The 17,250-nt window shown below is 31.0% G+C and overlaps 2 protein-coding genes across 2 annotated transcripts in view; one reads left to right on the plus strand and one right to left on the minus strand.

Annotated features, from left to right (window-relative positions):
* The window catches only part of Pde1c (Phosphodiesterase 1c), a 193,635-nt gene that overhangs the window by 135,291 nt on the left and 41,094 nt on the right, over window positions 1-17,250 (minus strand). The gene's annotated exons all lie outside the window — the stretch shown is intronic.
* On the plus strand, window positions 809-10,184 carry LOC137922086 (maltase A3-like). The gene is made up of 9 exons (XM_068764943.1): window positions 809-1,004; window positions 1,839-2,018; window positions 2,583-2,740; window positions 3,080-3,658; window positions 3,741-3,848; window positions 4,357-4,507; window positions 5,146-5,341; window positions 7,993-8,130; window positions 10,080-10,184. Exons 1-9 carry the CDS (start codon window positions 824-826, stop codon window positions 10,147-10,149), a joined length of 1,761 nt encoding a protein of 586 aa, XP_068621044.1. The 5' UTR covers window positions 809-823; the 3' UTR covers window positions 10,150-10,184.

Genomic DNA, 17,250 nt, shown 5'->3' on the forward strand with positions numbered 1-17,250 from the left:
TCACATGATATGTTTATAAATCATTTTGCTAGTATAGCATATGCATAGATACAGGTTTATGTACACTTCAAACGTTCAATACATTTCAACTAATTAAGAACCCCTGCTGCTCGCTCGTACACAGGCACACACGAATACGCACACACCCACACTCTCACAGATGCACGATGTAAATAAGGTAATTGTTTATAATATGTAATAAATAATATGAATTAAAATATATATTAGCAAACATTATTGAAACAAGCCTGATCTCAGCGATATAGACCTTTGAATCTAGTGCAAGGTGAATAGTAATGATACATTTTTAACAATCTAAATTATTAGCATCGAGAAATATAAGTTTACAACTAATTCGCATCATGTACATGGATTTAAATCAATTTTGGTTAAAACAAAATTATATTAAATAAATAAATAAGTATGCTCATATTTGAAAAGAAATTGCATTTTCGCGAAGTCATTTCGTTATGAGATTTAATATTTGTGAATAAATGTAATTATCAAATTACGCAAACTATATAGCTGAGCCATAGTTCATAACTGTTTTGCTTAGTAGTGTATAAATAATATATATGACGCAAAATTCAACGACATCCATATGATGGAGATAATGTTTCGACAGAGGAGGCTTCAAATACTTATCAGTGAGTGTGAAATTTTAAAGTATCAGATGGGTTATCATAATCTCTTTGATATTACCTCTGATATATAAGGTGGTCGGAACAGAATCCGAATATACTCGTATTAAGATAACGGCCACCATGAGGTGAGTTGCGTAACAAACTGTGCGTACTTTTAAATAGAAATAATTTTTTGTAACATGAATAATTTCTTTTCCAGGGCCAAGATATGTGGATTTTATATTTTGCCCGTATTGGTGTTGTTTGTACAAGCAACAGCACAAACTAGAGAGTTGGACTGGTGGGAAACGACAATATTTTATCAAATTTATCCGAGATCATTTATGGATAGTGATGGGGATGGTGTCGGTGATCTTAAAGGTAAGTTTACTTATTTACAGTACCCGTGAATTCAATAATTCGAAACTCAAAATATCTTTATTTAAAAAGGCATTTATGCGCACTTTTAAATAGTCAATTCTTTTAACCTTATAAATAGTAAGCTACCAACGACTAGGAATGCTGATCTACTAAAAAAAGAAAAAAGTCGACCAGAAACTAAACAGTTGCTTGTATTAAATGAAATGCAGCAATGTTATTTATTCGTTTACTATGTATTATTATTTATTGTACACGCTAGAGAACATATAAATAGTTTCATAATAATAAAGAAAAAAGTACAACAGGTGCTTTTATCACACGACGCCATTTCTTCCAGACAACCATAATATGGAAATAGTAAAAGTGTAAATAATGGGTAGTTAATACATTATAAAAACAAATCAACGCTAACTGGAAATCGGGTGATAGGTTAGGTAGTACGTAATTACTATGGCGGCAATTTCTTGGTGATTTTTGCTGGTTATATAAACTGTGTAGTGCACTAGTTCTGCTATATATCGTTGAGACAATGGGTCAACGTTATTACTGGTTGTACGAAAATACGTTCTCGTAGTTTTAACAAAAGACGTCAAAGAAAACAGTGGGGTTTTAGCCAGGAGAAATCTGGCAAAAAGCCGTTTTCCAGCTGCAGCGGAGGGGTAAGAAAATATAACATAGGCACACATTTCTTCTATAGAAGGAGGGATATTAGCAAACTCCTGAAAATTAAAAACAAATATCTAAGTCCTCTACATGTAACTTGATTATTTAATAATTCGTTGAATGTTGTCTTATGTCCTTTGATATTACATTTAGTTTACAAATTTGTCCCAGGTATAACTTCTAAGTTGGAGTATCTGAAAGAACTTGGAATAGGAGCAACGTGGCTATCGCCCATGTTCCAGTCGCCGATGTATGACTTCGGTTATGATATTTCCGATTTCTATGCCGTTCATGACGAATACGGTACAATGGAAGACTTTGACAATCTAATAGCGAAAGCAAATGAATTAGGTAAGATAATACATTATTTAAATGGTAAGATTACGGAATTTCATTAACAGAATTCAGAAATCTGTTTTATTACAATAGACTTTAACTTTTAATTAACTTTATATATCAGCAGCTTAGTACAAGGCGGTTAGATGATGACCCTGTTAAAGTTGTTGAAATATGATGAGCGCAAATTGCTACCAACTGACCTTATTGGAATTCTGCAGTGGTGGTATAACACACACCATCAGGTTTTATATGTCCAACATTTTACGGCAGAAATAATGATGACGATAATGCAGACGTAGGTTTGTTAGAAGTGGAATAGTAGTGCGTATATATTACAGTCTAATGAAGCCATAGATAATGGAATTGTTGTTCCATGAGATATACCAGTTATAATGTCAAGGGTTGTTGTTGCGTTGGATAATGAATTTGAATACTCGATATAGCGCCCCATTTATTTACCATTATCATTACATACACATTAGTTTTCATGTTCTATCGTATAAAAACATGTTTAAAATAGGTTAATTAAAACAAGATTAATTTAATTGTAATGAAAATTTCAATTATTTTAAACAGATATTAAAATTGTGCTCGATTTTGTGCCAAATCATGGAAGTAACGAAAGTGTTTGGTTTGAAGAAGCATTAAAGGGTCATGAAAAATATCACGATTATTTCATGTGGGAAGATGGAGTAGTTGATGAGAATGGAACTCTACGACCGCCGAATAACTGGGTAAATTATTTATTATAAATTCATAGTTAAATTAAGTAAAACAATAAGATACACACAGTTGCAGCTAGAAATACAATCAAGCATTTTATGCACTCTTTAGGCACCAAAAAATAGTAACATAACATTTCTTATCTGTGTACGCTCTTTCTAAATATCCTATTTAGACCTTAGAATTATTATGAAATAGTTTTAAAAAGTTCATCAAACAACAACAATATAGCCTTTAATAACTTGATGCCCCCCGAGTTCCTTAGATACACAAGTGGTGATTTTGATAAATGTACCGCAGTAAATAATATAATATAATATTTAATAAATAGGTGAAATTGCTTTTAACAGGTCAGCGTATTCAGAAAGAGTGCCTGGGAGTATAGTGAAGAAGTTGGAAAGTACTACCTGCATCAGTTTGTGATTGGGCAGCCAGATTTTAATTTCCGTAATCCAGATGTAGTAGAAGAAATGAAAAATGTTATAAGATTTTGGTTAAACAAAGGTGTAGCTGGTTTCAGAGTAGACGCCATTACACATTTATTTGAAGTAGATAAAGAAAAATTCGGAGGCAAATATCCCGACGAACCAGTGTCGGGTTGGAGTGATGATCCAGACAGCTATGATTATCTAGATCATATATATACAAAAGATCAAGATGAAACTTATGAAATGGTCTATCAATGGCGTGAAGTTTTTGACGAATTTAAGGAAAAGGACGGTCTTACAAGGGTCATGATGGCTGAAGTGTACGGAGAGCCCGATATCACAATGAGATATTTCGGCGATGGCGAACGTGAGGGCGCACAAATGCCCTTTAACTTTGTCCTTATATCTGACATTCACGAATCGTCTACAGCTGCCGAGATAAAATATACGCTTGACAAGTTCCTTACATTCAAGCCACTTGACAAATTGGCCAATTGGGTGGTATGTACACTTCACGAACTTTTCTTCGTCATTAAAATAAAAATAGAATATTTATCTATTTCACTTTTTTTTGGATTTTTAGGCAGGAAATCATGATAAAAGTAGAGTTGCCTCAAGATTTGGTCCCGAATTGGTCGATGGCATTAATATGATAGTACTTTTAATGCCTGGTATAGCTGTTACTTACATGGTAAGAATAACTTGCAATCGAAATACGAATAATAATATTTTTATCTGTGTATATTTTCTTTTCTAATTATTAAAAAAATGCTTCTTTTTACCTATTATAACAGGACAAACAATATTCAAAGAAAACTGCAAAATATTTTTTACCAGAAGTTATTGGTCTGTCGCATTATAATAAAAAGGAAACAATAATATTTATGATTTAGAGTGATTGCACTTTATTTGTTAATTAAAAGTGTTATGTTTGTATAATTTTTTAATTCGATAAACAAATGCAGCTGTGAAACGATAATATAAATTTGCAGCGCGTGAACTGTCAAACATACTTCTCGAAACTAAGGCGCAAAGTTTTAAAAGTCATTATGTTTTCTGAAATTGAAAACCAGTTTTTCCGTTAAATCTTCTGCACTTTGTATTAAAAAATACTTATTATATTGTGAAACTTATAACAAATAATTTCACTAAGTTAAGGTAAAGCGAGGTTAAACTAATTTAAAGTTAACACATCCTAGGGCGAGGAGATAGGAATGAAAGACGGTTTTGTCAGTTGGGAGGATACGGTTGATCCCAGCGGCTGCAATACAGATGACCCTATAAATTACTGGACTGCATCAAGAGATCCCGAGCGAACACCATTCCAGTGGAGTGCAGAGAAAAATGCAGGTAATTAGTAATAACATAATTCAAACATCTCAAAACTTAAAATCTTTCAATCTTGTTTATGACGATAATTCTTTATTACAATATTTTTAATTTGTGTCTCCTCCTTCAGTAATGATAACTTGATTTTGTGTTTTGAAACATGAATATTTCATGGAGGAATAGAAAACTATACGTAGTCGCTAAATATTGTATATTTGACGCAAAAGAATAATATTTAACAATAAATTTAATTTTTTTCCAACATTAGATTATTTTTTTGATTTTTCTTGTTTTTGACAGATAAAGAGATACCATTACTAGAGTACCAGAAATTATTTAACAACGTTATGGTCAAGAACGTTTTTTAACTACATAATTATAAATAATTTACAAATATTTTGTTCGTGCTATAAAGAGATATAACGAAGACTCAAAAGTTAATGACAAGAAAATTTACGGCCAACCATAGTATAAGTAAATACTGTCCGTTAGCAAAACTTGTTGGCTCTTTAGATAGGTTTTAATAGGAAAACCGTAAGCAGGGTACCTAATAATAACATAGATTTTAAAATAAATAGTTATAAAAATAAACAACGAGTATAAAAATGAGAAAAATTTCAAGGATGATGGTTATTTTAAGTTTTTAATCTATTTCAAAGGGTTCTCAACCGCTGACAAGACCTGGCTGCCCGTAGCTGAGGGTTACGAAAGTTTGAATGTTGAAATTCAGCGGGCGACAGAGAAAAGTCACTTGAATGTTTACAAAGCTTTGGCGCAACTGCGTACCGAGCCCGCATTCAGATACGGCAGATACGATTCAGTCGCGCTCAATAATGACGTGTTTGCTTTTAAGAGGTATGCTTAAAATATTTTTATCCGACTTAAGTAATAGCAGGCGTAGCTTGGTTGTTATGAAAACAATTGATTCCCAATAAGATTCATACTGTGTGAAATATTGTAGAATCAGGATGTAAATCGTCGTGAGAATCTGAGACAAATATAGTTATCAAAAATTTGAAAAACTTCTACTAAGCTTTGGCTCGCGCCTTCTCTCTTGGGAGGGGATTTGTATTAATACTGAAGCAGATGAAAGAGTATTCTTATAATATCCCTAGTATTATAAGAACATTCTTTTATTTATTCGTATGACTATCCACTTAAGATTATTTACAGTGGTCACTTGTGTATGTCGTGGAAAGAATGTCTGGTTTGTATGTGACAGAAATTAGAATCAAATTGAGCCTAAAAGTTTGAAGATGCCAGTATATGATACTGATATTCTCCAGGTATAAGATATTGGCATTCTTCAACTTAAAGCTACACGCGTCCTTGTTTGAGAAAATTCATTCGCAATATACTCGGATAGATGTTTTATGATTACTTCACAATATACTCAATATACTAGTAGAGCAAATCATTTCCGAGCTATGTAAACATTAAGAAAATTCTCGCTTTACTTAATTTTTATCACATTTTTTTTTAACTTTCAAAATTTGTTTCAAGAGAATTCATAGGCAATACACGAAAGTCTATTAAAACCGTTTACAGTTTCCCACAAGTATTACTAATTTTTTAAAGCCTATAGAAATGTATAACAAGCTATTCATTATATCTAGAACTTTATTACACTGAATACTTCGTATTTTTATATTTAATAATATTATTATGCACATAGATAAGATTATCATTAATTTTTGGTTAAATAGCCAACAAAGATTGACGATTGTATTGCTATAAATAAGGCTTGTCACTTACAGGTTGAAATCTGTCTAATATAATAACTTTGTAATTCTATATAAAGTATTATTCTGCCGTAACCGTGTTGTAAAATCGCTTGATTGTTAAAAAATATTTTTTAAGGAAAACACAAATTTAACACCTGATTTTGAAAATTATTTCAGACAGTAGGCAATTATTTCTAAATCCTGTTAGAGATATAAATAACGATGCACATAAATACTTATATACGACCTCGGTTACTGTGACCGCCAACAGATGTCGTTGGTAGTCGACTGCCTCGCGCCATGGTTTGACACGAATAGTTGCATTTAAAGGCATATGTATAGATATGGCTCTATAATTTCAATATGTTTTTTACACTGTTAGTCAAACATGAGAAGATTCCGAGAAAGCTGCGTTTTTAAGAAGATAACACAAATCGCGTTTTTTAAATACTCAAAATTTTGACACATTTTAGTAAGTTCCATTTGAATCGTTAACTAAAGTACACTCTGTTATACAGATATATAGGTATCTATTAATCTAAGCATAATCCACTACATCAGAATACAAGAGATTAGCTTAGATAATTAAATATTGATGTTTCATTTCACAGCCGTCGTTCAGGTAAATAGACACGTATTAGAATTAACTAATTTATCAGAGCCAATGCTGAAATTTAGGTCACTTTCTACTAGTTAACCAAACGACCAGTCTGTAACAGTCAACGAAACAATAACGATTTGTAAATGTCTGAGCGGACGATTGATAATAATTGATGTAAACAATATCGCAAATATTGCAACTGTAGTTAGAGTTATGCTGTATTTAATAACTCTGTATAAAAGGAATTATTTAATCGAATGCCACAGCAAAGGTCTTTAACAATATGTAAGAGAACCGTTTCGTAAAAAAAAAAAAACTTTGTCAATATCTACAATATTATTTAAAAGCAAGTGACATAAGTATGCAAGATAAAGTTGTGAATTTCTACAATTTCTATAAAATTAGTACCTATTTTTTGGACTGTGAAACTGTGTAGAGTTATATCATGTTATATTATACATACCAATGTAACGTTTCTGAATTGTCGTAAAATAAATTTAATTAGTTTATTCGACTAAAACTTGCAAAAAAACCCGTTTATCTTCGCAGTTTAAAGTTGTGATTACAAAAGAGCTCAAACTGATTCTAATTTTTATTTAATTTACTTTGGAGGATATTTCTCAGTGCTCATATAAGTGTTCATTAAAAATAATCCTAAGATAATAGACTGAAAAACAAACAAATGTTATGCCTAAATTTTTATGTTATTAATAATTATTACTAAAATTCCTATTTATAAACGATTTTTTTTTGTATAGAGCGTTAATCAGATTGCTAAACATTAGACTCATTCGGTAATAATTTTGACACATCATATCATATAGACTATCTTAAAAGAGCACTATAAAATATTTATGTCCAATGAAAAACAACTTAATCCAGATGACAGTTCGTGTAGCAATAGGATCTTATCTAAGAATTTTCTCGTGTTCTTAAGTGTTCAAATTGATATGTAGTAAGATACTAAATGATTTGATTCTGGAACATTCAACTTTGTTTTTTTTTTCAAGGTTATTTCAAAATTATCAAATCTTTAATTCATAAACTAGCCATAAAATAATTTAAATTTGTTTTAATTTTTTATTTTGAAAATAGAACATTGTTTAAATTAATTAACATTCTTTTATTTATTAAAATTTAATATTTTTTGTATTAACTTTTGATTGTATTTAATTTCACAGGTGGTTTGATGGTGAAGCCTATGTAGCGGTTATTAATTTCAGAGATGAAATTTACAATTTAGACCTGACCTACTTCGAAAACGTCACAGGGCAGTTAGAAGTCGTCGTTAGTAGCGTACAGTCGGCGAAGGAATCAGGGTAAATATAATTTGGTATATTATTCTTGTACTCGTGGGAATAGCTTGGAAAAAAATATGCTAGTAGAACATCATTAATGTATCTTATTATATTATTTGAAATATTTACTACAGATTTTCATACAAAAAAACATTATTTATAGATATTAAGTATATCATCAGGTAAAGTCATTAGCTGACCTTTCTATTAACACTACTCCAAGGAGAACAGAGGATAGCATGACATAGAAAATAGATATTTTTCGACGATATCTAATTAGGAATGAGAAAATCAGAGAAGTTGCAGTGTGCAGTCCACATAATGCGCAGAATATATAACCCCAGGAGCCTTTGGGTTCTGGAGAGGAGTTTATCCATGGGCAACTGAAGTTCAAGTCATTTACCCACAAGGTAGACAGGCGACGTTCACATATCCATACGTACTGCTTCGTGTAGACTTCCCCAATAGACTTCATAAAGAACGGAGTATGAATCTGCTTGTGTTCAGTCGACGACCTTAACACGGTTGTCTGCACTACGAAGTCTGCCCACTGCAACTTCAACTTATCCATCTGCTGGGCTTTTTATATTTCTACTGATCCCTTCATCCCTGATTCAATCTCGTACAGTAATCCCGAGCTTGTTAGCGAAACACAAAAAATTCAAAAAAAAAACAATAAGGATTACAGAGATATTACTAAGAAAGTACAACAAAAATTTTGACTAAATTTATTACCGCAGCACGTGGCGTAATTTAAAAGCCACTTTATACTTTATTCTTCACAGATGGCGCAAATGTTGTTATGTAGATAATATATTACCTCTAAATAATTTGCTTACAAAATACTTTACTCATTGTACACAAACAACCTGTATAATTCGATTTAAAGTGCTCTACAAGTTCACGGCTTTTAGTTAAATATACAACGAATTTCTCACAAAGGTTACCCTTTGTACCTTCATAACTCCAAATTAGTGGTTTTTGGGTACGATGTGGTAACTAACGGCGTGGTTAGTTGAACACACAGACTACAATTTTCATTGGGATAGAGCTATGCTATAAGGACTGCATGCGTACATTGAAATATCCATTCAATCGTGAAAGGTTTCAATGACTTCCAATATGATAATAAAATACATTTTTTATAACTTCCGTGGGCATATGAAGGCGAAGTCTTGAATTTGATTCCAGTTAGACGTATAATTAAAGTCATTTATGTAATGTACTATCCTACCGCTAACAAATGACTAAGAAAAACAATGTAACTATATCAGCATATAAAATATAGTAAAAGAAAAAAAAAATTTTCTCCAAACAGGAGGTTATAACGAATATTAGGTCTGATGATATTTCAGAAAAATGTATGAGAGTATTTAAAAATGTATGAGGTTGGGCAAAATTAATACATTTGCCGAGGAATAACATTACCTTTATGACTACGGTAGCATCATCACGCGCTATGTAGAACGTCGCAAAGTTTTTATAATTAATACAAGAATAATTATAAAAGTTAAATCTGACAAGTTAAAGTGATCTGGTTTCTAATAATGTGTATTGTATATAATGACCGCTGGATATAAGACTTCACTGCCCATTTTTAAGAAAATGGTTAAGAAATATTTACTAGACCTAAGATTATTTATCTTTAAAGTCTTTTCTTTGTCTTTCCCTGTTTCTATAATCATTCTGAGCCAAGTGCGATCCAAGTCTGTTTCATGTTTTTATTTATTATTGTATTTATAAAATGTACTATACTGTATTTATTATAAGTGTATATGCTATATATGTATGTTTGTACATAGGTATTTTTGTAAACGTTACATACCTGTTATTTATACTTTTTCTGTTTATTAATAAAACCGTATTGTACTTTTTTCTTTACTACTACGAAACTATGTATATTTTCCAGCGTGTATTAAAATTAAATTAAATAATGTACAAGATAATTGTAATTTATTTTTTCGTTTCAGAGATCTTGTGGAGGCTAACATTGTGCCAGTTGGAGCTCGCGAGGCATTGGTTTTAAAGGTCGTTCAATAAATCTATGATATTGGCATTAATTAATCACAAAAACGCATTTCATTTTTAAACCCGAATTCTCTGTTCGAAAAGCTTTTCGCATAAATTAAATTGTAGTTAAGTAAGTTTTAAACCGAAAAGGGTAAATGTGTAGCTTATTTTCTGTCAATTAATGTTTTGTACACAAAAAGTAATGGTAACAGAAATAATAAATATCGTAGAAATAATTTTTGAAATTCGAATTGCTCAATAATTTAATTAATTATTTTTTTAATATTTGCCCATGTAGACTTTGTACTTATAAAAGTTATTGGCCTGTTGCACTGAGACATATAATCTATATATTGACCCTTTTAAAACTTTTACGTCTATAACCAATTACTCTGTATAATGAATTGAAATTACAATAAGATTGTTTTAAACATTAACATAACACATATTGGAAACTAGTTTTATACGAGCAATATTATATTGGAGTATACATCTTTGCAATAAACTTCGTTCAACTTAAGTTCGAAATGGTTTAAAATTTATTGCAAAAATTTAACGATCGCACTTCGAAACTTCTGGAAGTGCAGTCGAGAATAATTTACGGTCTTGTGACGTGCTTTAGAGGCAGGTGCATTGTAAGAAGTATTATATGTCAATGGAATATCATATAACTGATTGTACTAAAAGAACCAGATATTAATATTAATTTCATTATTTAACGTTGCATTTGTAATTCGTTTTCTACTGGATATATGACTCCTGCCATAGATTTACAATAGGATTAATTGGATGCAGCCTGTTATGGGGGAGGGCTATGTTTAGCAGTAGACATCCTATCGCTGAAGTTATGATAATGGTGATCGTCATCGTTTCAGACGAGACGCCCACTACAAAAGGGCGTTAAAATGCCGTCAAAGATCTCTATGTGGGATATACCATAATCACCACGCCTGGCCAGTGAGTTGGGGTTCACAGTGTGATGGGTTGGTACGCAGAAGACGCTGCTGTCCATCATCTGAGAGCTTGTTTATGGGCAGTGGCAATCCTTTATACTTAATGCACAAAATGAATTATAAAAAATTGTATCAAACGAATCGAACTTGCGAGCTACAATCGCAAGTCTCATACCTATATCTCTGAACTACCCATGATTTTTATTCATCGTTTCGATAAAGACTTCGGTACCACTGTATGTATTAAAAACTGTTTAAAATTAAAAGTTCCATATTTGATTTAATAATAAAATGCATTATATTCAGAGATCATCAATTCGTTATTAATGTTTAAACTCAAGGATACAGAGATTTCACTGCTTGAGAAAGGTTCATTTGTGTTTGAGAATTATTCAAGGAATAAATTAAAGGGGTGACTTAACAATTAATTATTAATAAGATTATAACTAAGTTATGTTAGTGAACTACGTTTTCTTACATTTAACAAAATAGTAATTTCATTTTATACGCTTGAATTAATAACCAAATTATTAAATACTCTTCTACCCTGTCTAGCCGTGTCGAGGTAACCTGGTTAAGTATTGCGATTTGCTATCCAAGAAGAGTCACTAACCTGTGACTATCGTGAATCTGTGATATCAATTACTTGGTTCTAGTCTGGTCGAAAAAATCACAGATAATGTCCAAGCAAAATGCTATTTTAAGTGGTTTATGCATCATGATTGTTACTTACATAGGTCTTATGCATGAGTGAGCAACCTTATTCATCAAGTGGCCATTTTAAATTTTAAAATTGTTAGACAGGCCGCAGATAAAGTAACATTAAAATAAGAAGAACTATTAATAATCTATAAAACTTTATTCAAAATAAAGATAAGAATACAAAAATGTAAAATTAAATAAGCATAAAGTTTTCTTCTAAAAATTCAATACAAACTTCGCGCAAACGCTCTTTGAACAAGCTGTGCGAGAATCGTCACAAAATGATTGTTTTGGTTATGTACTACCTATTTATTAAAATAATAATAATAATATATTCATAAAGAAGTCGACAAAATAAATTTAATTTTCGAAATGCTAGGGGGCTGCATAAATATGGTTAAAAGGCCGCAAACGCCTCGCGGGCCGAGTGTTGCGCATCCTTGGTCTAATTTTTTGAAGCTGAAAGAGGTTACTATTTTCTATGTATATAAACAAAACGGTTGCATTACTCCTGTAAACTTACTAAGATAGAAATTATGGATATACTTGAACCACAAGACTTCTTTATCATCAGATGATAAAATATTTTCATAGTTAATGACTGCTTCTAAACATTCGACTTGTTTCCAGAAATATAATGTCTCTTACATTAGGTAGGCGACGATCACCTACTATCTAGACTGAAACAGCAACAAAAGTGTGTAACACAGTGCATGGCTTCACTAAAACTTTTAAAAAAAAAAACCTGGAAAAATATAGTAGTGGATAGTGATATTACTAGCCATGATTTCTAACCAGGACTCAGGAGAAAGATAATACTGTGCTATAAATTTTATTTAAGTTGAATACAATATTTTATAATCGATTACATTATTAAATGGTGTGCAGTAATATGGCGTAAAATTATCAAAGCTTTTAAAATCAGTATTAATGAAAATAATGTTCAATCAAATCCTAGGTAGATAAATTAATGATAAATAGATCCATATCTGCAACATGAGGTGAATTGATTAACGCCAATCGTACTGAATTCCTATGTCGCATTGAATGAGGCATAATTAAAAATATATTATCATTAATAAACATTCATTAAAGTCAATGAAATATTAACAAATTAGTAATTCACACTTAAACGGCACTGATGGATTGCTAAATTGAAAATAGTGTACGAGTATTTATAAATTGTAACATGAACGTTAGCATATTTGTGTTTACTTTTTTAAAAGTATGACCAATAAGTCGACCCTATTATACTGTGGTATTAATTTTGTTTAGAACAGTAGTAAACTGTGTTTATTAGATTGACGCCAATCAAGTAATAAAAATATGTATTGCAGATCTGTGACCACAGGAATATCAAAACTCATTTATTTTTATCTGTACGTAAATATTTATGAAAAACATGCATAAGGGATAGGAAATTGAATGAAGCCATTTCGTAATAAAATTGTAAATATTCGCAAATATTTCAGACAAATTTGAAATAAGTTTTAGAAAAAAATAGTTAATGTTAATGATAAAGTGAAAATAGAACGTTCACAAAAGTCTTAAATACCGTAAGAATAAAGTTAAAAAATTAAAAATGTTTACAGAACATAATTTTTATAATCTATCTAATTTATCCTTTGTGTATTCGACATAGAATTTACAAATACGATACATTTCACAACCAATTTAGACCCATAACTTGGTAACATTATATCGTGTGTCTCGTTAGTTCATATAGCGACAGCGTATAAAAATCTAAATATAGCTGTACTTACTTACTACTTTTTAGCGGCAGATAGCAAAGAAAATGTAACGAAAACTAAATAGCCTCTAGTTTATAGAGATAGTTTATAGAAATGAATAAAGAAATTTTATTGAAAAATATACACAAAATTTTAGGTCACATTTTCAATGGTCGTTTGCATGCATTTGCGTTGCGAGTGATTTCTGTTTACGCATGTGAACCTCGTGGTTACCGATTCGGCGCTATGTGGCCTGCCGACAGCCACAACTTGCCAATAAGATAAACTGTGTCAGTTTGAGGAACAACTCTTCATTCCTTATTTGCGCAGCTTCAGTTCACTTGTAAATCTAGTCTCCGCACCACGCTGACTTTAAATCAACGGATGAATTTCACTAAGAAATAATTGGCGATCGTAGTATGATATTATGGTACTCAGCGAACAGTGTTGCCTAAGCCTGAAACTGAAACTTGTTTGTGTGCAGTGGTAATTCTATGTAATTAATGCACAAAATGTGAGTAACATAAAATTGTATTCCGGCAATCGAACTTGCGACCTGCAATCGCAAATCTAAGTTCTCCACCGCTAGGTTACCACACACCACACCACAAGTTTGAAAATTACAGCACATATTTTAAATATAACTGTTATATTAGGAACTAGTGGATCGCTGCATGCCAGCTGTACATCTAAACGGACATCGCAGCGATCTTTGAGGAGGCCTGTATTTAATCCTTTTATTATTGTTAAATTAATTCTTTATAAAGTACAAACATTGTTACATTTAACAATTTAAAAATTTTTATATAATAAACATACAAATGACGATTTAACTTTGAGTTCCCCAAATATTTTTACAAATTTTACATTTATTAAAAAAAACGGTTTTCTAGTTCTTTTTGCGTCTGTCAGAGTTAAAAATAGTACTAAACGCTGTACTTAAAACTTGTTTCAAAATAGACCGCCACCGACAATATTATGTTGCATGTGCGGTATAGGACAATGCACTGTAACGAGCGCGAACAAGAAGTATCGGATGCACGCATTTGTTGAAAGATGTGCTCTTTGAAAATTAATTGCTTTAGTACTTTTACTTTGGTTAATTTAATTTGAGACAAGCTATTGAAATCATTTTTTTCGACACGTTTGTATCTCAACATTTTATCCCTCGCTTCTCTTTTAATAAATTTTTATTTCAATAATATAAAAAAAGTATAACATAAAATAATTATTTAAAAATTTCTCCAGGGTAGAAAAATCATTTTTGTAAATATTTCTTTAGTACATATGGTATTATTTTATACAGTCTTATGTGTTCATAGATAATTATAATGTACTTTATTTAATAAAGTGTTTTCTTTCTGTGTTCAATGTTACCAGCTGTAACAGCGGTGAATTACCTTCTATCTTCTATCTCTTATTCTTGATGTTGTCATGCAGATTCTTATGAAATACCTAGCTTTTCTTAAACAACGTTTGCTTTTAATAATTATACTGTAAGTAGTAAGGACTAATTACAAAAAAGCCTTTCTGTGATTTATAATAATCGGTAATGAAACTAAACAACTCAAAAACGAAATGTAACCTCTTATTTATAAACAATAGATTGAAATTACTATGTGTCTAGTACTATCGATAAATTGGCACAAACGTAGCTCAAAAAGAAGCATTGTACTGTGAAGCCCCTTAATAAAATCAAACCAACCGTGTGTCGTCATGATATTCAACTAAAACGCCTTGTTAGACGCGATCTATTGCTATTACGTACCTTATTTTCTATTGGATAGTTCTGAAAAGATTTCTGAAATCTGTTCTATACAAAAGCGATATATATTCTCTGAATAAGACCAATTGTAACCTTATAGAAAGTAAATGTGTTGCAATACTAGAATTTATAATCTATAAATTATCGAGACAAATGTTCCCTTCTCTGTAAGCTCATTAAGGTGGTATTTCTTTCAATTTATTTATGTGATAAATACGACGGACGAGGTCATAGTTTCAAATTAGAAATTCGACGTTTGACCTCGAGCATTTTCGGAAAAAAAATGGTCTAATTATCTCATTCATTCAATGGTTTTTGATGATTTCAGAACCGGTTAGTTTTGCTTGTTCACGTGGCCACTTATTTAAAAATGAGCCTTGTTACACTTAAAAATGGGATTTACAGTGCAAAAACGCTCTAACAGATTTTGACAAAAAAATTTTGCGTGAAACAATGTCACTTTCTTTTAGCGAGTCCGAGGCTTCGCTTTTGCGTATTAATCAATCATCGATTTTCATGTTAACTGGTTCAAACAGTTCAATATTTTCAGGAGTACTTGAAGAACAACAGAGCTCTAGCTGAAGGGTGTTCATAGTTGAAGCAGTTATGTGAATCTCTACACCCAAAAACAAATTCAATCGAATCATCATTTCTACATCGAATTCCGAAGTATAAACAAAACTGTCAACGAGCAGTAACGTAAGAATCATTACAATTAAAAACAGCTTGAAGCGAACGCGCAGTGTTAACCCGATCTCTGCAAAATTGTGATTAAAAAATCCCCCGCACCGTTTATAATCTTTTAGTAATAATCGTATTTAAAAACTTAAATCTACCACTAAACACTTAAAAACTTGTGCGCAAACGCAACGCTATAGTGATTTGAAGTTAATAGTAGTATTTCAAAAGTAAATATTTCTGGTAATCCTTGAAATATAATTTCAAATCGGCCAAGACCAGTGAAATTATTGTTAAAGACTTGCAAATTAATGACTAAAAGTGAAAAAAAGATTCTTGCGTGCATAATTGTGTGAAAAAGGTACTTCGTTGCATTATTAGGGTATTAATATTTAAAACGCAGAGTAATCGAACAAAAAAAATAATTGCGTTAAAAATCAAAACAAAAAACAAGGCATAAAAATTCACAGCTTTCTCGAAACGTGAAGTGATTGATGTGGCGGAAACACAAAGCGAAAGTTCGTGGAAAAAAGCTTTAAAGCATAAACATGAAGTACTAAAAACTGACGTTACGTTATTACATTTTATGTACATTTACTCGTGTAAATAACTATATAAAAACCATATTATTGATTATGCGTTTATTTAAAATATAAACAATGTTAAGATTTATTTATTTATAGAGAGATACATGAACTGCGAAAAGTTCTCTTAAATATTTACACGACTTTAAATAAAAATAGAATAATCCTTTATTTCTATTTAACAAGTTTACAATAATACGGAATATCCACTGAAATGTTTCACTTATATTCCATTATTAAGTATCTACGCTAAATCTTACACATTATTTATTTGTCATTTGACGATTGAATTCCTCCAATAGCTTCAAGTCTTCACTTACTTTCTATTTCTCGGTATTTTTCTCCATTTTTTAGATGACACTACTATCTTTTCGAATATAATCTTTTGCCTTTTTTAGCCTTTGTAATCTAGCTATCTTCTTTTTACAGGTCCTGTATGTTTTTTTTTTGCGTCTTTAAATTTATCAATCTTTTTTATTCTTTTCCTTTTATTTCAATTTTAGTTTGGTTACCCATTACATCTCTCTATTCTGATTTAAGATACTTTTATTCATTTAACATAATTTTTCTGTCAATACACATATTTGAAAATCGTCGTAGATTTTTTTTTTTGTTCTAGCTACATACGTCAATAACATCATTAGAATGATATTTAAAATTTAATTTTTTTATAAAAACAAACAGTTAATATGTATAAACTGACTTGCATTTGGTCTATC

The sequence above is a fragment of the Battus philenor genome, unplaced genomic scaffold, assembly GCF_028537555.1.
Source record: "Battus philenor isolate CCGP_79_NKW_IND1 unplaced genomic scaffold, ilBatPhil1.0.hap1 SCAF_2, whole genome shotgun sequence".
In the NCBI taxonomy this organism is placed as follows: domain Eukaryota; kingdom Metazoa; phylum Arthropoda; class Insecta; order Lepidoptera; family Papilionidae; genus Battus; species Battus philenor.

Coding starts and splice junctions, on each gene's coding strand:
- LOC137922086 (XM_068764943.1), top strand. CDS start 824: ATGAATAATTTCTTTTCCAGGGCCAAGATATGTGGATTTTATATTTTG. Junction 2,019..2,582: donor AGCGAAAGCAAATGAATTAG/GTAAGATAATAC, acceptor TATTTTAAACAG/ATATTAAAATTGTGCTCGAT. Junction 8,131..10,079: donor CAGTCGGCGAAGGAATCAGG/GTAAATATAATT, acceptor TTTTCGTTTCAG/AGATCTTGTGGAGGCTAACA.